This window comes from Aythya ferina (assembly GCF_964211825.1).
Source record: "Aythya ferina genome assembly, chromosome: 24".
Classification (NCBI taxonomy): domain Eukaryota; kingdom Metazoa; phylum Chordata; class Aves; order Anseriformes; family Anatidae; genus Aythya; species Aythya ferina.
The window spans coordinates 4541362-4561776 of NC_140322.1; the positions used below are offsets into that span (position 1 = coordinate 4541362).

Consider the following 20415-nt stretch of genomic DNA (forward strand, 5'->3'; position numbering starts at 1 on the left):
TCTGAGTTACCGTGTGCCACTTTTTACACTACAACTTTAAATAAGCTGTGTGCTCAGTATTTGCCAACATCGGGTGCACCAAGATTTGTATTTAGCAGGGTAAAGTTTTAGTTGCATTCGTGTTTGGTTGATTTTTTTTTCTTCTGGGGCACTGCATCCTGTCCTGTATTTTCTTTACACTGCGTATGGCTTATGCAAGTAGTCTGCTTCGTGTTTGATTTAGGTGTACCTGGTTTGGTTTTGTTTCTCTGGAAATGAGTAGTTTGCAGCCCAGGCACTCCCAGGTTTCATGGGTCTCAAGGAGAACTTGGAACTCTGCAAATCTGAGCCTTGAAAGTAGGAATGCTTTTGCATTTGCAAATTGAAAAAAAAATCTTGATAAGATCAGAATTTGTTACAGATGTTGAAATTCCTGGAGAGCTGGGTTGGTGGTTTGCTTTTGGTGTGCAATGATCTTTTTTAGCCTATGTGTAAACTGGATTTTGAAATATAGGTACAAACATAGTTGTATTAAAAAAAAAATAAAGGGGAAAAGAAAAAGTGTATATAAATAGATAATTACATGTAGAAAGAAATAGCTTTTAATTAGTTTGTCTTCTTAATGGTGGCATAGGAAGGCAAGAAAAAAGTGCTTCTGGTCAGTTGATCTTATCAGGATTTCCTTCTGTCTTTATAGTCTGCATGTTTATTGCTGCGCTGTGCTCTATCGAAGAGCAGTATATCCACACCACAGGCTTCATTCAAGCTTTTCTGCTCCTCCGTGCTTTTACTATGCAAGATGCTTCTCAAATGCAAATTACTTTCTGTGTACGAAAGGGAGTTGGGAGGTTGTTTTTATTGTATGCAAATGTTTGTCTCTTAAACAGCCCCGTGTTTTTATAGCTGCTTAATCTGCTTTGTTTTAACTGTGGATTTCATTCTGCCTCTTGGCCGAAGTAGTGCCCTAGCTGGTATGTAAGGAAATCTTGTTCCTAAGGCATTTATTTGCCATTAAACTGCAGAAGACGTAATATATCTTCTCAAGATGCCCTGCTTACTTTGCAAGCTGTGACATACAGAATTAGGAGACATCAGGCACATTGTCAGAGACATTGACAGCACATGAATCCAGGTTTTAAAGCATGGTTAAGTCATGGGAATTCGAACTTCATAACCTCAGTTCGTTCTCTGTTCTGGGAAACATTGCAGTATAGTATCTTGTGTCAGGCAAAATGAGGGTAGGATCTGTGTGTACCTTATGGAGGAGAACATATGGAAGTGGTTTTCATTCAGAAATAGCACTCCCATATGTGTGTAGTCTGATCTGATCATCACAGTGCTAATTGCTGTAACTTCACTCCTATTAAATGCATTTTCCTAAGCAATAGCCCAGGAACTTAACAGAGGCCAAAGAGGCTGGAAATCCTAAAGGACAGAAATCTTACAGGTAATCTATCATAAACATAAAGAACCTGACATAAGGAACGTTAAAGAACAGAACAAACAGAAACTGGGCACGGAAAAGTTCCTGGAGGAATGTTGGAAGAGTCCTTTCTTGAAATGTTACTAAAAAAAGCATCTGTTTGTTCCTACATAAAGCAGTTACAATTCCTAAAATACTATTGAACTGTGTCACTAGATGAGGACAGTCAGGGTGAAAGCTTCTGGTGTACAGAAGATGCATTGAACCAAATAACCCACAGGCTTCAGATCCTGTATTTTAAGTGCACATGACTTTTTTTTTTGGTTGCCCAGAGAATCTTTGTAATAGAAAATGATGCAACAGTTTTTGTTCATCTTAATACCATCACAGAATTAGGATAAAAGTTGACGATGACAGAATTGCCATACTTTAATGAAAATTTAACCACTGTTTTTGGATGTACAGATATGTGGCTGTTTTTATACAAAGTTCCCAGAAATCATCCATGAGGCTGTCAATTATTGATAAGAAGCAGTAATTAGCACTGATTGAAGTGGCGTCCTTCTGGGTTCTTTCCTCCTTGTTGCCTGACGCTGGATGAGGCAGCAGTTTTGGTATGTCTAAAATAGCACGTGTCGATAACTGCTATTCTGCCCTGCCTTAAAGGCAGCTTTCCATGCCAATAAGGAGAGAAACACAATTTCTAGGGTATGGCAGGATTGGAGCCGTCATTCACAGCTTGTGCCAAAAATGCTGCTTCTCTCTGAGAATTAGTGTGTATTAAGTACTCATCACTTGGGCAAACTGATTTTTGCTAAAGCTTTTTGTCTTGTTCATGTTTTAACCCTTCTCTTCTCTTTTGTCACTGTTGCTTCCCTTCTGGCTAGAGGGCTCCCAGAGATGTGCGAAGACCTAGTTGAGAACTTGCTAAGGAGCTGAATGGAAGGCAGCATAGCACCAGCCTTAGCTAAACCCTCGGGTTTGGCACTCTTCTAAATTACCTCAGGTGCTAGAGACATGCTTGCTTCTCAGAAGGCTGGGTTGCTTTATTACCAATCTTCTCAACCGTGCACCATCACAAATGCCAATTGTGTTGTACCTTCAGGAGGTTTAGCTATGGCAAAGGTTTCCCTGCACCAACTGCTTTGTGATAAACTATGTCACAAATATTTCAGTAGCCCCAAATAACTGGTTAAGTGCAGCTGAGAACTGCACGCTTGGTGGTGATGGGGTCAGCACACATCACTGTCAACGTCTGGCTCTCCAGTTTCAAGCCCCAATTCTTTATTCCTCAGCTGAAAACTTTTGTGCTAAGCTGTGCAGGTTCGTGGAGCTGGCTTGTCTAGAAGAAGCAGTACCATTTCTTTCAGCTGACCAGGCTGCATCACCAGCTCAGGACCCTCTTGGTAACAGAATCAGTTGATTTCAATACCGATTCTTGCAATAATTTTGCCATTACGACTTTTTGCAGGCATGGCTGTGTTATCCTAGAGACTGCAGCAGCAAACAGGGTGCTCAGAGGTGTGTTCCCAGGTGACAGGAAGACAGCAAAGCACAGGCTCTGCAGATTGGTCGTGCACAATAATTCTGGGTTTATTCTCTTGCTCTCCATGTGCAAATTAAAACACAACATGAAATATTTCAAAGAGTTGAAAGCAGCATTGGTGTATGGTTTCAGTGTAGCTGGTGAGTTTTGTTGCACGTGTGAATTTTGGATGTGCACAAAGGCCCCTGCTTGCTACACTGAAATTATTCCTGCTTCCAAACTGGGCAAAAACTGTGAAGTGATGGTTCTTCATTTAGGTGTAGAGTGTCGTTTTAATGTTAATTCCTTAAACCTTCAGACCATGGGTTACTAATGCACCAGGAGGGCTGTGGCAGTAAATCCACCGGATACATCGTGTGTCACAAAGACTGTCAAGCTCTGAAATGTTCAAGACCCGCTGTTGTTGCATGCATTACTGGAGATGTGATGTATTATAAGAGACCGATGTTTTGTCTTGATGCTTCATGACCTTCTGTTCTCCCTAACTCTCTCTTTCTCTCTCTCTCTCTGGCCTTTTTGTGTATTCGTTTCTTTTTAGAATATGAGTGACTTTCTCTCCAGAGAGGATGTGGCTGCAGTGCCAGAGAGGAAAAGTGTTAACACTGGCTTTGAATGGGAGGGCCCAAAGCAGTCGGTAGCTTTTAGTGAGACCCAAATGCCACCCGCCTCAGAGCCTTCTCCGAGCCGTGACTTTGGCGCTTCCTCCATAAGCAGCGAGGAGGAGAAGGACGAGGAGGAGGAGGAGGAGGAGGAGGAGGAGGAGGAGAAGGAGAAGGAGGAGGCTGCTCCCAGCCTTCCTGAGGGCCAGGAGGACCCGAGCTGCGCCGAGGGGCTTTGTGCAGCCGTGGAAAAGCAGGCGGCTGACTCAGAGCTGCCTGAGCTGGAGCCTGCAGCAGTCCCTGCTGCCCCTTCGCCGCAGCCCTGGGGAAGAGAGGAGGTGGCAGAGGATGGCGAAGACAATTTTGTGGGAGAGCCGCTTAGAAAGCTAAATGGCGAGCGGCCCGACTCGAGCGTTAATAACGGGCTGCCGGCGGTCATTCGCTGCTTCCAGGTAGTGAGCCCCGACGCCTGCTCTCTCCCAAACCTCCCTGTTTGGCTTTGGGCTGGGACCCCAAACAAACACTGCAGCAAGCAGATGCCACGCACCCACAAAGAGGAGTTTCGCTTACTTGGCCTCTTTCTTGGAGCTAATTACCCGGTTAACCTCCCGCAGTCACTGCACACAAGCCCCTCTCAATTTATTTTTGCATTAAATACAAGGCTTGCCTCGGTGCAACGCCGTTTGCCTTTCTTCGATGAAAGTGTCCCGGCACATCCCCCAGAAGGGAATCGTTTAGGCTCCAGGGGCGTGTAATTTTAGCTCCTTAAGGATTTTGCTGTCTCCTGCTGCACTGCAAGGCTGAGCCGTAGTGCAGCAGAGCAAATTTGAAGCGCTGTCAAGCGTGCTTTCACATCGCAACCGTGGGCTTTGACGTCCCTTTCTGCTCCCCACCGTGGGAGATATTTTTGCCTGCTTCAGTGTTGCTGACGGTCAATCGCTTACGTTCAATAGAGGTGTCCGTTCACCCCGCTAACAATCACGGTGGCATCTGTCAGGCTGGGGCCGGTGAGCAGAGCTGGAGTGATCTGGGAAAGCACCGTGGGTCTGAACTAACTCTGTCTTCCTTTGGATGATTATCAGGTGGTGGAACAACTGATTTCTCTCCCCCCCACCCCGTTTCTCTTCCGAGATGTCACGTTTCTGTTTTGTCTGACATTGATTTAATAAAAGTTAAAGACCTAGGAAGTGATGAGGGTTTTTAGTAAGGGTTTCCCTTGTAGCCAGGATAAAGCTTCTCAGCTGTGAGCAAGTCTTCATTTGTCCAGGGTTTGTGATAATCTTAACATACCAGTAAACGAGGGTCATCTCTTACTGGCAGCTGGCAATGGGCTTCTAGTAATTAGAAAGTTAATGATCAGTGGAGACAGTTTCCTCACGGTATTGTGACACACGGCTTAAAGCCTTAATGCCTTTGTTGGGCTGCCTTGAGGCCGCAGCATTTGGGAGGGTCCAGAGGATTTCTGTCTGTTTAATCCTCACACGTGATCTTTGACTTTGGAAGTGTGTCGTACCACAGGCTTAGAAATAAAGACTCCGGGCTGACCTGGGTTCCCGCAGTGCTTTTATCAGATCAGTGTCAGAACATTTGCCAGCCGCACAGTTCTGTGGGAACGCTTCCTGGGTGTTCACTGAGCTGTTTTTAACCTGTTCCATAGCCGCCCCTAGTGAAGACACAGACAGTCACCATCTCCGACGTGTCCAATGCTGTCAAAAGCGAAATTCCAACAAAAGAAGTCCCCATCGTTCACACGGAGACTAAGACCATCACCTACGAAGCTGCACAGGTAAGGTGTGTTTGGATTAATTTTCCAGGGGCTTAATTAAACTCATCCAAATGTATCTGAACCCTTTGGGTGAGGCAGGAGCCCCGTCTGTTACCACCTGCCTTTCTCTGAACGTCCAAGGCGCAGCACAGAGGTGAACGAATCCCGTGGACAGTATTTGCAGGTGCATCTGATGTTTTTAGTGTGGCAGTGTTTTTATTATCCCTGGAGAGTAATTACTTTTCCAGGATGTGTAATTAGCTTTTCAAGAGCTGTAATTACTTTTTCGAGGTGTGTGTTTGCAAACAGAATTTATCTGCAGCCACTGGTCGCTTTGGGATGTGGATTAGGCTCTGCAGAGCTGGCCTGAGTTGGCCTTTTTTCTGCAAGAGATGGTTTGGCTTGTTTTCCCCAGCTCTCCTTGCTGTTTATGCCTCTTCAGAACTTTGTTTATAAATGAGTTTGAAAATGTTTGAAGGTTGTCCCTGAGGCTTCAGCACTGAAACAGGTGTTGAAAAACAAAAATATTGCAGAAAGCCATAATCAGAGTGGGTATGTCTGCAGTGACTGGAAACTGGAAATGCTAGTGGAGCAATACCGGCATATGCAGGTATGGTTTCACTGCTAAGGTCAATTTTAATCTTCAGTATAAAATAGATTTTATTTGTGTATTGAGAATTTGGATTCTTTGTTAGCTTGGTTTTGTCCGAACTGTGGTTGTTCAAAGCAGCCCATGGTGCTGGTGTGTAGTGACTGTAGGGCATGGTGATTAGGTTCAGGTTTGGATACCCCGTGACCCACTTTTGTATGATTTGGGATTCCTGAGGAGGGCAAAATACTGGGTGCTGAGGAATAGAACAAGGCTGAGCACCAACACTTCTGCTGCCTATGGTGTGCACCGGACATAGCAGCTGGCTCTGCTGGGTCTAGCTCTCGCTGGGTGCTTAGAGAAGCATCTCCAAAATTGTGCTCTTAATGGTTTAAAAGAAAAAAGACGTTGGTACTTGGAGATACTCTTTATGCTTCTGTGTAGCTCAGATGTTCCTGTGGTGTCAATTGTCCCCAAGCCCAGGTGCACAGCAGGCTTTTGGGCATCTGTGTGGGACAGCAGCATGTTGCCTGATTTCTCAGCAGGTGAAATGAGGGGTAGAGGAGCTTTGTTCTGGTTACTGCTGTTACTCCAGGGAAACAACAACTAAAAGGGAGTTTCCAGGGCTGGGAGAAGTCAGCCGTGCATGGGCTGTGGTGTGCCATTAGTTTTCTCCTGGCCTGTGGACAATGGTCCCACCTTGTGGTAACTCCAGGTACCGGCTGCTCATGGATATTGTTCCTTCCCTCCTAGGGAGACAAGGACAGCAGAGCCAGGGCAGATTAGCAAAGAGGACTTTGGGATTTTTAGGCAGACCTTGAGAAGTCAAGTTGTGCAAACTGGGAACCAAGTAACCAGCTGCAAAACCAATAGTGTGTAGTTCGGCAGTAGCTTAAGTCAGTGCTTCTGCAGAGCTTGAAGTAAGTGATGTACAAGGTGGTGGCAGGAAGGAAAAAGGGTAGGGGAAAAAAAATTCCTTCCAAATCAAATGTTGCTTGGAAGTACAGCCCAGTGGGAAGTAGCTCCTCCTGCACCACTGCTGGTGGGTCCAAGAGGCTGAGTCTCCAGAGAACCAAGAGGGGTCCTGTGCAGCTGAGAGCAGTGCAGCCAGCTGCAGATCGGGTCCTTTCATCTCATAAATCCAGCAGTCTGCTTTTGAGATGAGTTTTTATCCTCAGGTTGCACCCTGCTCTGTTGACGTGAAGCCTTGTTTCTGTCCACGCTGCCTATGGAGGCTGACGGGCTCTTCTTTTGTCTCCCACAGACAGATGGTGGCAATGGAGATTTAGACCCTGGCATCCTGCTCACTGCCCAAACCATCACCTCAGAAACCACCAGCAGCACCACCACCACGCAGATCACTAAGGTAACAGCCAGGGAACGCGATAAAACGGTGACGACAAAAATAAAACAATAAAGTAAAACAACAACATGACAGAGCACAGGGTTAAGTAATAGGAAAAAAAAAGTTTAAGCTCCGGTTCCTTTAAAAAAATAAAAAAAGAGATTAATATCTATAACAAAGCCCAAGGATCCCAGAACTGCCTCTGATGCATTAAGACTGTAGGCTATGTGTTAAGTGGAGTCAGGTCTGGACATGGCTCTAGCCATCCCTTGGGACAGCAGGAGAGAAATGTACTGAGTCAAAGCTCCTCACCGGCTCAGTTACAAGAGGAGATCATTGAATACCTGACAGCTTTTCTTTATGAGTGGTGGCAGTTTTCCTCCGTGATGCTGATACTGTGGTATGCCAGCAGTATTTGGTAATGCTATTTTTGGATACCATCTTTAGACAGGCAGCCCCAGTGCGCTTGTATTCCTGTTCACTTCTCGACTAACAGTAGTATTTCCTCTGTGCTAGACTGTAAAAGGTGGCATTTCAGAGACGCGGATTGAAAAGAGGATTGTCATCACAGGAGATGCAGATGTAGACCACGACCAGGTAGGAGCTTGGACGCATTCCAAAAGAGCTTTTCAGAGTTGGCACAAACCAGACAGCCAGACTGCCTTTCTGAAGATAACTTTTAACAGAAAACAAGCTAGGGACATTTTTCTGGAGTAGAAATAAAGCTTCAGAACTGATTTCAATAATAAATTCCTTTTTGACTGCACGCAGTTTCATAGCTGGACCAGCAAAGGTTAATTCTGCTCCGAAGCTGGTATTGGCACAATTTTTTAATACAAGAGTTGTTTTGGAAAAATGCGATTTAAAAATATCTGCAAGAATGTGAAATAAAGATTTTCCTTGACATCTGGATTATTTGCATACATTTTCTAAGAACTTTGAAGCAGGATTGCTGCAGTGTAGTGCCAGACGTCACTGCATAGCCCTCAGCACCACCCGTGCTTAGCACTGGGTAGGAGATGCCTGCATTAAATCTCGCAGGCTTTATATGAAAGCCTTTGTGATGAGTCAGCCTCACTGGCCTCTAGCATGTGTTGGAAGTGATGATTTTGTCATCAGAGAATTATACTTTGAATTTAATTTTAGTTGCAAGTATCATGGGCCTGGAAAATATTTGTACGACAAGAACTAGTTAATTAATTCTGACAGAAGATGTCTGAGAACAGCCTCAATGTGCTAGTCACACTTGCTGGAAGAATAAACAGTTGGCTTAATTGCTCCCATCTATCTTCTAGGATGGGGCAGCTGAGAGATGTGATGTATTCTTAGAAAACCATCCTGCCTTTCACAAATAACCCAGTGCCACTGCAAGTTGTCCTCTCCGCAGGACCCAGCTCGTGCTGCGGTGGCACATTGCCCGCTGCATGCCAGGACTCCCCAGCACAGCCCGATGGCACGCTTCCTCTGCTTGAAGTTCATGGCCAGGCTTTAATTCCCATAGTGTCGATGTGTGTGGATCCAAAATTACCCAATGATTGCAGCAGTTTCCTCCTTGCCTTGTGTTCCCACTGGGACCAGGAGTCTTCAGGACCTGTTAATTCTCGGCTCAGCGCAATGCACAGCATTTATTCCTGCCGTGCCTTTACTCCTAGGAGGAATTAAGTATTTGCAGCCTGCTTAAGCAGAAAGCCACGTTTCCTTCCAAACTGTGCAGCTGAAGTGGTTTCACTTCTCTTTTTCTCTCCCTGGAGTTAGAAAGCGTCTCGTGAGCTCGAGTACCCTTGCTGGCGTGCGGACTCTGGCACCTCTCTGACGTGTGGTCTCTTGCTTCTTGCAGGTGCTAGCGCAGGCCATAAAAGCGGCGAAGGAGCAGCACCCGGACATGTCGGTGACCAAAGTGGTCGTGCACCAGGAGACCGAGATTGCAGAGGAGTAGCAAGGCTGTGTAAGTAGGGGACAACGCACAAAGAAAGGGCAGGTGCTGTTTTCTCCTCGGGGCAGGTAGCTGGAGCTCAGTGCAAGTGCTGTTTGGCTCAATGCGGTCAAAATTTACCTAAAATTGTTATTGTTCACTGACGGCTCCTGCTCAGACTGTTCCTACTAAATCATTTAAGGCTGATGTAGCAGTCACAAATGCAGACTAATCCTGCAGTGGAAGTCAGCCAAAAAAAAAAAGGTCTAAAAGAAGCTACATGCGTGATGAGGCTGCTGGATCTCACCGGCCACCTCCGATACCTGCACCCTGTCTGTCACAGAGACCCCTGCCCGTGTCAGCTCCGGGCAGTGGGGCCACCCCATCCTGCTGCTCCTGACGTGCTCTGAAGGTCACTTTGCAGCTTGGTGGTTTGGGGAAAGAGTCTGGGGACTCCAGCTCCATCTGTGTGCCCGTGGTGTTGGTGCCCTTGTGCAGACAAAGCTGCTGCTCACAGGCTTGGGAAGTGGAACGGGAACAAGTTAGGCAAGAGGAAAGAGCAAGTCATTTAATGGACACTGTGGTTTCACCTTTTAACTCTCTACAAACTCTAACAAAAATGACAGGGGTTTTCTAAGGGCTCCTGGAGCTGCAGCTCTCAACATTGGCCCTTTGGGGAAAGGCGCTGAGCCTGGCCTCTGTGCCACTGGCAGTAGCCCATCTTTTATTCTCAGCTCTCCGATGGCTTCAGGGAAGTGTGTTCAGCTCTTTCACAGAGAGTTGGTTGCTAGAAGCTGTAACTTACTGTGTTTCTCTTCCTAGGAAGCGTTCCTTCCAGACAACACCAGGAAAAAGAAACCCAGCAAAACTACAGAAAAACTACCTGGAGCACAAAGACCTCGGATTTACAAGACTTTACACTCAGAGACTGAACATTCGTATCATTTATTAGGAGTTGCGCTTTGACATTTTACTTGTGATTTTCCAGAATCCACTGGATCCTCTTGGATATAGTTCTTTTTTATATATATATTGTGACAAACAGTATGCCATATTTCTAACTGTACTGAATATTTTTTACAGGTTTTCAATTTTGCATTCCCTCTCACGCATAGCCTCTTCAGATACAGGCCCAAACATGAACTGCAGGGCTCAAAGGGTTGGTTTTGTGTTCCTTTTGTTTTTAAGTCTTATTCCCTCAGCCTTGTCAGGTATAATGGAGATAAGCCACACCAACACATAGCCCGAGCGCAGAATCTGTGCTCGTGTTCATAAAGCAATGGGTCCTTCTGCCAGAAGAGTCAGTTTAAAAGGTCAGACTTGAGTTTGTGCAGCATTTCCACTTGCCTCTTGATTTTTAGCTCTAGGGAGTTTGAGACTCCAGCCGGGATACGGGGGCACCCAGAGCTTCTACCTTCACTTTGAGTTTCCTTACCTTTGGGTTTCGGACCCCGATGTTTGAACGCAGTAGGGTTGTGTGGTGTAGCGTATGCACACAAATTAATAGTTGGCTAGATTTAAGGAATACTGGAAGTTGTTTCGAGTATCTTATACTGTGAATTCTAGAGCTTTAAGGGGACTGTGATAGGCACCTCACCTTCCTCCTGTGCATCTCTGCCTGTTTGTGTTTTCTAGATGCCATTATATTAAAAAGCCCTTAGAAGTGTGTGTTTAAGGTGTTTGGACTCTGAATGCTATTAAGGTAGGCTTATGCAGCATTCACAGTAACTGAGTTTTTTCAGTGTCATAGTTTTTCACTTGTTGGTGTTAATTTTGTTGATTTTTAAATGTGTTTTTTTGTGTGTAAGTCATGGGTTGGGTGTTTTTTTTTTCTCCCCTTTGCCAGTGCTTATTTAAAGCTAAACACATTACCCATATATCAGGGCAAGGTGTTATATCCTACTACCATTTAATTTAAAATCCTTTAGACAATCCTTCCCTAGGCCTGCAAGCTGTATGTGGAGAGGCTGAACAAGCAACTGGGAGGTGTCAGGTGTTGCTGGTTGTGATAAAGCCAATCCAGCACACGTGGGAAGTGCTGACACCCCCTCTTGTTTTAAGGGTCTGTACTTCGTTTGGATTTGTGACCGCCTTGCTGGAATGAAATACCAGGGCTGGCATCTGCATCTTTGGGCTTAGCTTACAGACCGCATACAAAATGTCTTTTTTTTTTTTAAAAAAAAAAAAGAAAAATAAAGTGCATAGTGCTTGTTTAGTTGACACTCCAGCCATCTGAACCACACAAATCCACATTATGGCCTCTTCCTGCAGTCACTGCTGGAGTGTCCTGCAGGGGCTGTCACCAGCCAGGTGGCGATGACCCCAAAACTCACCGCTTCTCCCCGCCTGCCCCTCGGGCTGGGTGCACTTCCCTCCACCGCTCCGGGGCTGAGCGCTCGCTGCTGCTTCCTGAGCTTCATGGGCATGCCCTGGTTTCTCCTTCCAGCACTTAAAAAGGAAAAGAAAAAAGGAAAAAAAATTGTAAAGTCTGCCCAGACACTTGTGAAGACTTTGAGGTTGTGATTATTTTATTTTTTTATGTAGTGTGGCACATTGGTAGCTGAGGGCGTGGAGTGCTTCGCTGCTGCTCCTCAGTCGAGGACGGGAAGAAAATGGCAATAAAAAAAGCTCTCTGCTATTTTAAATTTGAATAATTTCTTTCAGAAGTCACTGGATTTAGCTCAGGCTGCAAGGACTTGCTGTTTAGCCAAAAAAACAGCCTTCGAACTACACTGTGGCTGAGTGTAGCTTCTCAGGTTCAGGTGCAATTTTAATTAAGCTGTCAGTATTGACTGGAGCCCATGCTGAAAACACTGGAGCTGCTGGATTCTTGCTTTCCTTGAACCTTGCTGGTTGCGGGTGCCCCTGGGCCTGCAACCTTCCCATCCTGGTGGCTGCGCGGGGGGCTCGGTGCCCTCCTGCACTGCTTTGCCTCTGCATGCAGGCACCTTCTCCTCGCTGCGAGCACCCCAAGCAGCAGGAATTAGGGAGCCCAGTGCTCCACAGCTGCAGTGCGGAGATCACGTCTTCCTCTTCATGCCTGCACAGCCCTCTGCTTCCTTTCCTGCACCACAGACCCTTTACTAGGTCAGTGTCTCTGCTCTGTCCTGGACGTGGTTGGGTAACGCTTGCCTTAAACACCCTTCGCACTGAGCAGCTGTCTGGTGATGCCCATTTTCTAGGATTTTATTTTATTTTTTGCCACTCGCTCCTTCCTTCTCACCCCGTAGCCGCTCACTGATGGGTAAATGGGCGGTAAAGGGCAGAGCAGCCATTAAGAGGATTTCTGAGCTCTCCCAGACAAAGCCAGGGGTGAATTAAGTTTGTCTGTAGCACTTAAAGGCACTTGGCAGGCACAAGCATTTAGGGGGACGTGGGGCACGGCTGATGCTTGGCCCTTGGTGTTCAGCTGGGGGTCCTGAGCCCTGACCAGAGCAAAGCACCCCACGTGGGAGCTTTCTAGGCTGCAAAACCCACTGCCACCAGCGGCAGCTCCTTACCCAAAGGGCTGCAGGAACGTGTGCTTACCGTGGCTGCGCATGCCCCTTTTTTTAAGTGGGCATAGAATAGAATAACCCTTTTTTTCTATTTTTTTTCTTGGATTTTGGGTGGCTGTTTCCACGTTGCTCGCACTCACACTCCCCCCTTTTAAGTTCCTGCTTTCCTCACCTGTTCCAAACCAGTTGGCCCCGGGGTCCTCCTCGGGGTGAGTGCGCTCGCTGGAGCAGCCTTCAGCCATGCTCGTTGGGCATCAGCCGACATTTCCCTGACATTTTCCCCGGATCTGACCCCATGGCAGGGGGGACCCTCTCCCACAGCCACCCCAGCCCAGCTGGATGGAGCAGTCACAGCCTGGGCAGAAGAGAAAAGCTCCCTGCAGCTGCTGCCCCCAGGCACCCCCTCCTCCTACACCGCGCTTTTAAGAACTTGGCTCCTGGCGCGCTGCGTTAGTCCCAGGGACAAAACAACCCGGTAAGGTCTATTTTTATGAACGTTCCCAGCTCTTCCCACTCTACAAATTCTCCCGGAGACTGTCTTGATTGTATAATATACATTATATGGAAGCTATTTATATATGAATGAATGTTTTTATAGAAAGGAAGGCGAGGAGCTCGTGACCTGGTCGCATCCATTAAACTGGAAGGGCAGCGCCGGCTGCCGCACAGCAAGCTCTGAACAGCAGTGGTGTTATCACAGGACCGACTGATTTCTGGTTTTAATAAACTGTGGTTTGCTGATTTCCTAATTGTACAATTACCTTAAGAGGTGGTAGTGCCCCGACCTTAGAGATTAAACTTGTAAAAAAAAAAAAAAAAAAAAAAAAAAAATTTAGTTGAGAATATGAAGGAGCTTTGTAAAGTTTTTTTAAGGCAATTGTGAATTGTCTAGGCTAGCTGTTTACATTCTTCTTTATAAAAATAGGGACTTTTAAAATTGGCAAATCTTTATAGATTAATAGCGATGGGAGCTGTTATTTTGGACTTTCACAGTAAATCAAAGGGAAAGTGGCCGTAGCATTTAGACAGATGTAAGTGTTCAGTATTGCTTCTTGTATTGCATTTTTCAATAAATTTTCAAACAAAACCGTCTCCCTGCCTCCGAAGCCTTCTTCTTCCTCCTCCCCTTGTCCAGCAATCTGTTCCCAGCCCAGAGCTGGGGCAATTTGCTTTTCCAGCCCCTTGCCCCCCAGGCTCAGGCCGGTGCCGTCCCGCTGCTGTGCGCTGCAGCCGCTAGAGCTCTCCCGCGCTCCGTGCCCACCGCGGCTGCTCCCGGCGGCTGGAGCAGCTCCCAGCCAGGCACGTGCTGGGGCACAATGGTTGTAATGGAGCCTGTTGTCATCAAGGATCACCTCTTTCACTAAAGCATCACCGTTTAATATCAAAACCGCCCGTGGAGCTCGGGGTGAGCGCAGGTGACAGCTTCTGCTAAGCGACTGCTGCCAAACCCAGAGCAAATGTGATGGAACCAGAGCAGGGAAAGTGGCTAATAATGATTTTTTGGGGCCTGTCTCATTTTTCTGGCTGCAGCAGCTTTCTCTAGGAGCAAGAGATGTACTGACAAGAATGCTGACGGGGCACCTTGGCCGCTAGCCCAAAGAAGAGACCAAAAGCCCATTGCTGCAGGCGGGATGGGGCTGGCACCTGCGGGATCAAGCACCGAGCGCTCCCCGCAGGGCCTGGGGTTGCTTTTGCTGGCTCCTAACCAGGCACAAAGTTGCATCCCCGCGCCTCAGTTTCCCCACCAGGCAGGAAAGGTTTGCATAACCCTGTTGCCATGAGCGTGAGTGACAACGTGGCCGTGAAGTCAAACCTCTCTCACCCAAATCTGCCACGCTGTGCTGACAGCGTGCGCTTGGCCGCGGGGCCAGGATGCTTTCAAGCCACTCCAAGTTTTACATCGCAGTGAGCTGGAGGCAGAATTAAAAAAAGGAGCTGTAGAAGCCAGCCACAGAGTTGGGTAACAGCCACTGCTGGAGCTGGCTCCCCCACGATGTGTCAGGGTGCCTCAACTTAGGGAGCGCAGCGAGGCAGAGCCGAGACGCGCGTTGGTTCACCCGGAGCTCCAGCCGCAGGCTCCTCGCTTTGTCCAACCCCATTAGGGTCACGAGGTATGGCAGCACACCGAAATGCTCCTTAAATAACCCCATCCCAGGAGTGGGAAATGCAGAGGACTGCAGCAAATCCCCCAGCACGATGCAGCCAGAAGCCGGCACGGTGCCGGGGGGCAGTCGGCACCCAGCCCACCCCCATCGCCCCGGGCCCCATGGGGCTGCCAGCCAGGAGATGCATTGGGTTCAGAATATGGGGCAAAGCTGGCAAAACCTGGAATTGCATCCAGCTGGGGAAGTTAAAACTTGGCCTGGAGATGGGGCTCTGCTTCCCTTTCGCCCCTGCCTCAGTTTCCCTCCCACAAAGGCAGGGAGCTCACCCAAGCCCTGCGGTGTGTTGTTGCCTGGCTGCAAGTGGGGGGGAAAAACAACAGGCAAACAAACACCATGGAAATCTGAAGAGATGCAAATAAAAAGGGAAAAACAAACCCGTCCCAACAACAGAGCCCCCCAGGGGCCCCACAGCAAGGAGAACGGCCCCATCTCGGGGCTCCCATCCATTTGGAGGAGCCAAAAGCGCCGCTCCCCCATTCCCAGCCCCTGCCCTGGTCCCGCTGGGAGCAGAAAGTTCCCACTCGCACCCCAGCTTGGGATATTTTTAGGCTGTGCCTTCAGTTTCGGGGGCCGTGGCGGCCGCTGCTTTCCCGTGGGTCAGGGCACGGGGCCGGGGTTGGGGCTGCTCTCAGGGCCAGCGTGCCCAGGCCCTGCTCTGCTCCGCAGGGTCGCTGCTGTCAGTTCAGAAGAAGCCAGGAGGGATTTAGGTCCCATTTAGGACCCACAGCCCCTTCCCCTGCCCAGGACCAGGACGCTGGGACAGGCTTGCACCCCAATATTCACATTTCAGCAAGGGGGATAGGGCTGAAGACCTGCCCTTCGTGCCCTGCTGGGTGCCCTGCTGAGCTTCTAAAGGCTAAAAGTGGAGGAGCTGCATCTGCAGGAGCTGGTGGGGCTGAGCCCTGAGCCTTGGCCTCCATAGCTGGGGAAACTGAGGCACAGGGGGGTAAGGCCTTGTGATGCCCTGGCCCCCTTCTCTCCATCACCCCCAAGATTTGGGGGAGCAGAGCATCCCCATGGCCCTGCAGAGCGCCCAGGACCAAGCCAGCCCCAGGAAGCCTCCAACAGCTCCAGGAGGCCTCTCTCCAGTGCACACCAGTACCACCCAGTGGCTCCATATTGGGCTTCCCAAACACCGCAGCCCTGACATCGCATTGCTCCATCACCAGCACCATCTCTACTCCAAAAACCCACAGAGCTGGGAAAATGGTCTGATTGTCCCACAGTGCCCAGAGTTCCTCGTGCTGCTCCCCACCAGGGTATGGCCAAGTGACATTTGGGGACCCCAGCCTTGCAGCCTCGGTGTCCCCAATGTGTAGGTGCAGCTCCAGCACCCACAGGGTTGTGGTGGTTGGGTCCTCCAGACCTTTCTCCTGTGGGACACTCTCGGGGGTAAAGGAAAGCAAAAAGGAGATCTTCTAGGTCACAGAATTCTGGAAATTTTGTATTTGCGATCCAAAGGCTGGGGAAAACAAACCCCAAGCCCCAGGATAAATAAATCGGTTTCCAACCCAAGCCTGGAGGTTTGGATTCGATAACACGTGGCTGGACAGGGACCTCCAGCACCATGGGGAGGGGGCGATGAGGAAGCAGAGCAGTTAACGAACCCCTCAAAGCTAATGATCCCATGGGGGATAAAGGGTCCTCCAGGAGGGAGCCAGCACAGCACCACACACCTACCGAGCTTTTCCAGACAGGCTGTCCTGGGCTGGGAATGGTTGCCCCAAACCCACGTTTCCAGCCCTTAAAGCCCCAAGCCGCAGCCTCCTGCGTGCCAGGCATCTCCGTACACTGCTGCCCTGCAGCTCAGCATCTCCACGGGCATCCCCTTTGGTGATGGAGGGGCTGCGACTGCCGGCCCCATGGGGGTCACCCCCCGCACTTTGGGTCTGGGGGCGTCTGGCAAGAGAGGGGGAAGTGGTAGGGAGTAGGTATGGGGGAGGCTGAGCCAGCCGGTGCCACCACCATGGGTCCCGGGCATGCAGCAGCGGCTTTGTCCTCCCCCTGGTTCTCCCAGCACGAGCAGTGCTCCCTGCTGGGCTCCAAACCACAGCCCCAGAGATTTGGGCTCCAGCTCTACCGCGTTCGAGTGCCGGTGGACAGCCAGCAGCCAGCACAGCAACGGGCTGGTGGCAGATTTGGGCTTCAGAGCTCTCAGCTCAGCCCTTTCCACCCAGCAGATCCCACAGAAGGCCTGTGGGTGCCCCTGAGCCCCATCGGGCCACCCCAAACCTATAAAGGGACCCCCGTGGTTAACCAGCAGGGGCTCTCCACCAAAAAGGACCGCGCCACTGCTCGGTGCACAAAGCGATGCCCCGAGCCCTGTGCGCAAAGCCCCACGGCTTTATCTTCCCTGCGCAGTGCCTATACAAGGAGATTTATAGCACAGCACTCTCCCTAAATAATGCACCAGCACTTGAATTCCCTGGCTGTACTACAAGTGCACCGCTGCTAGCAGAGAGCTTTCCTTCGCATAGGCTTTAAATCTCTTTAAAAAAAAAAAAAAAAAAAAAGATAGGAAGGACTCACCAGCCAGGCAGTCATGGTTGTTGCTTCATTCGGAGAGGAGCAGGAGGGGAAATGGCTGCAGACGAGCCCCGGGGCAGCAGCGGGGTGGGCAGCAGCTGAGCACCTCCGGGTGCTGGGGTGGGCGCAGCTGTGGGCGATGCCACCCAGCCGGGGGCTCCCCGGCTGCATCCTCCTCACCGCACCTCCCGGGCACAAAACGCAGCCTTTTCCCCCAGCCTCTTTTCCAGGTTTTGTCCATTTTTGTCCCAAATTATGGCTGGGCAAGAAGGAAGCACCCAGCATCACCTTGTGCAGCGCGGGAGGCTTTCGGGATGGGTTAACTTCGTGGCAAGGGGAAGGGGAAGCGCTGCTGCAGCAAGGAAACACCAACGCTGGGTCCCAAAGCAGAGATGGAGGTGGGGGACGTGCAGGGGATGCTCCCCAGGGATAGAGCACAGGGCTCCTCGCTGTGCCACGTTAACCAAGAAGGCAGTTGTGCACTTGGAGCATCTCCTTTGCAGCTGGGAATTGCCACTCCATGGGGCAGCCCCGGTTGGGGATGGATGCCCAGGAGGGAAGGAAGCAGCAGCCGAGCCCAGCCCGCAGCACCCACCCAGGGCCGGGTTTGTCCTCGAGTTTCTGGCTGCTGCTTTCCGACGCACGGCTCCTGGGCCCAGCACTGAGTTTGGCTGCAGCTGCTTCCACGCGAAGGAAAAGTTATTTTCAGACCATTGCAGCCTCCTGGCACGTCCCCGCGCTGCCGCTGCAGGGCAGGCCCCCTCGGTGACTTCTTGTTTGTTTGCTTATTGCATTGAACCCGTGCCTAAATCGTTTGGAGATTAAGTGGCAGCGTAAAAGCCGGGATCACAGCCAGGGCAACCCCGGGGCAGCGCTGCAGGAACCCAAACCCCGAGCCCCTTTCTGCATCCCCGCAGCCCTGGGGGAGCCTGTGTGGGACACCCCGGGGGGGTCCCCGTGCAGCGTGGGACATCGCGCTGCAGGTGTATCTGGGGTTTAGGGGGTGCTTTGCAGCAAAAGGGGGTAAGAGAGGTTGAAGCGTTCGAAAGACAAGGTGGAAATTCAAATGAAAAAGTAAAAGAAAAAAAAAAAAAGCAATGAAACAAGCCATGCCAAATTTCCAAAGGGGGAAAAAGAAACATGGCATGGAAAACCCTGACTGGTCTAAAACCGGTCGTTTGCATCCTTTAGGCTTTAATCTGCTTTTTCCCAGCCCTGGTGCCAAGCGCTATCGCTAATGAGGGGCAAGGTGCCAGCCGATGAAAGCTTGGACAAGCGACAGCTCCAGGCCTTCTATCCCCTCATCCCGCTGCCCTGTCCCTGTCCCCAGCGCTGCACAAAGCTGGCACAGCCCCGTGTGGTGACAAAGGGGCTCCTGGGCTGTGACAAGAGCCAGCGGCCGGGATGGGGTTGCTCTGCCCCAGAGCTGCTGGGGACAATTGTGCTGGCAATGTGTGTTTGTTTTTTTTCCAGAATGTGCAGCTGCCAAGCCCAAATGTTCTGCAGGGGTGGCTTGGTCTGAAGAAAGACGTTGTCCCTGCAGTCTCCGAGTCCAAAGCTCTGTCCTTGCTTCAGAAGGAGAAGCAGTGACGGGATCAAAAGGAAAAAAAAAAAAAAAAAAAAAACTTTTCACACAGAGAAAACATATTTCAGCCATTGACACCCGGCTCCACACCACGGCTGGCTTTGTTCTCCGGATGGGAAAGGGCAGGGATCCAGCCCAAGCTGCGGTGCCACATTTCTGCGCCTCCCAAGTCGCTGGCGAGCGGCGCTCCCGTCCCGGCCGTGTCCTCAGCACTACGGGGCGCCCGCTGCTGCCTCCAGCGAGGGGCTGGAGACCCGGGGCAGGACGGGCACTGCTGAGCACCGCTCGCCTCTGGGCCCAGGGCAGGATCAGGCGTGGGTCACGGTGCTGGATGCTGCAAAAATCCTCCCCTGGTTTGTCCCCATGTAAGTGGTGTCGCCGCGGCGTGCAGGGAAAAGGGGAGCGCAGGGGGAGGCTTTGCAGCCCAGCGCCCACCCGGTGCCCCCCTGTGTCCCACCCCACATCCCACCCCATGTCCTGTGCCTCTGCCAGAGCACTGCTGGGACCTCTGGGACCTCTGGTGCCTCCTTCTGCTGGGACCAGGCACCTCCTCATGTCCCCCCTGCCCAGGGCCGTGAGCTCTGCTGGGTGGCTGCAGCCAGGGGGACACAGGAGGGATGCCCCCCACTCCTTTCCTGGGGTAATTCAGGGCATGGCAAAGGCACCGTGAAAGGGTTGGGAAAGAAATGCTGGAGCAAGAATTGCTCATTTGTGAGAAAAAGGAGCAGCAGATGCTTCTTCCCCTCCGCGAGCCTCCCCCCCTGCGAGGCTGTCCGGCCTGAAATCCCAGCACGGGCACCCACACGTCACTGGCCCCAGGAGCCAAAACAGCACCAAATAACATGAGGGAATCCAGCAGCACCACAAAACCAGCACACACACAGCCCTCTCTGCCCCATCACATCCCCCTGCTGCCCACATCCCAGCAGGAAATCTATCATCATCCCAAAACCAGCTTTGGGAATGGCTGCACCCCACGAACTCCCCCATTTGTTGGGATTTCACAGCTGCCGGGACAGCACGAGGGTGGGCAGCACCTGCAGCTGCCCCGGGCACCTTCAGCATCACCTGGAGCTTGTCACCTTATCTGCAAATACTCAGGGGGGGCACACAGCATCCTGACTGCACAGGGCGGCGCTGGCTCTCCCTGGAGGATGCTGAGCCCAGAAGGAGGCAGCAGGACCCCAGAGGGGCACAAAACCCACGGACCTGGTACTGTTCTGCTCACCCACCCTGCTGGGGTGAGGATGAGGAGAGGAAAAAAAGGGCTGAGGCTTCCCACAGCGAGTCGTGCTCTGAGCACAGCCGAGGTGTTGGGACACTGGTGCCCGCGACACTTGGCTGTGGCAGTGCTCACATCCTGAAATGTGGCCCAAGCACACAAAACCCCTCTGATTTTTGGAAGATGCCACCCGTACCAACACTTGGGCACTCCCTAGGGAAAAGCGAGAGCTCCAGGCTTTGCAAAGGAGCACTGACACAGG

General features: G+C 50.5%; 1 protein-coding gene across 26 annotated transcripts in view; it reads left to right on the plus strand.

Annotated features, from left to right (window-relative positions):
* The window catches only part of EPB41 (erythrocyte membrane protein band 4.1), an 86328-nt gene extending 72581 nt beyond the window's left edge, over positions 1-13747 (plus strand). For 15 of the 26 annotated variants that reach the window (XM_084497449.1, XM_084497448.1, XM_084497435.1 and 12 more), the window contains 6 exons: positions 3487-3999; positions 5205-5333; positions 7166-7267; positions 7763-7843; positions 9084-9191; positions 9981-13747. In XM_084497449.1, coding sequence (XP_084353575.1) covers positions 3487-3999; positions 5205-5333; positions 7166-7267; positions 7763-7843; positions 9084-9182 — 924 coding nt within the window. In that variant the 3' untranslated portion in view covers positions 9183-9191; positions 9981-13747. The remainder of the gene's footprint in view (positions 1-3486; positions 4000-5204; positions 5334-7165; positions 7268-7762; positions 7844-9083; positions 9192-9980) is intronic. The other 11 variants (XM_084497450.1, XM_084497437.1, XM_084497439.1 and 8 more) reach the window with 3 other exon arrangements.
* Positions 13748-20415: the final 6668 nt, after the last annotated feature.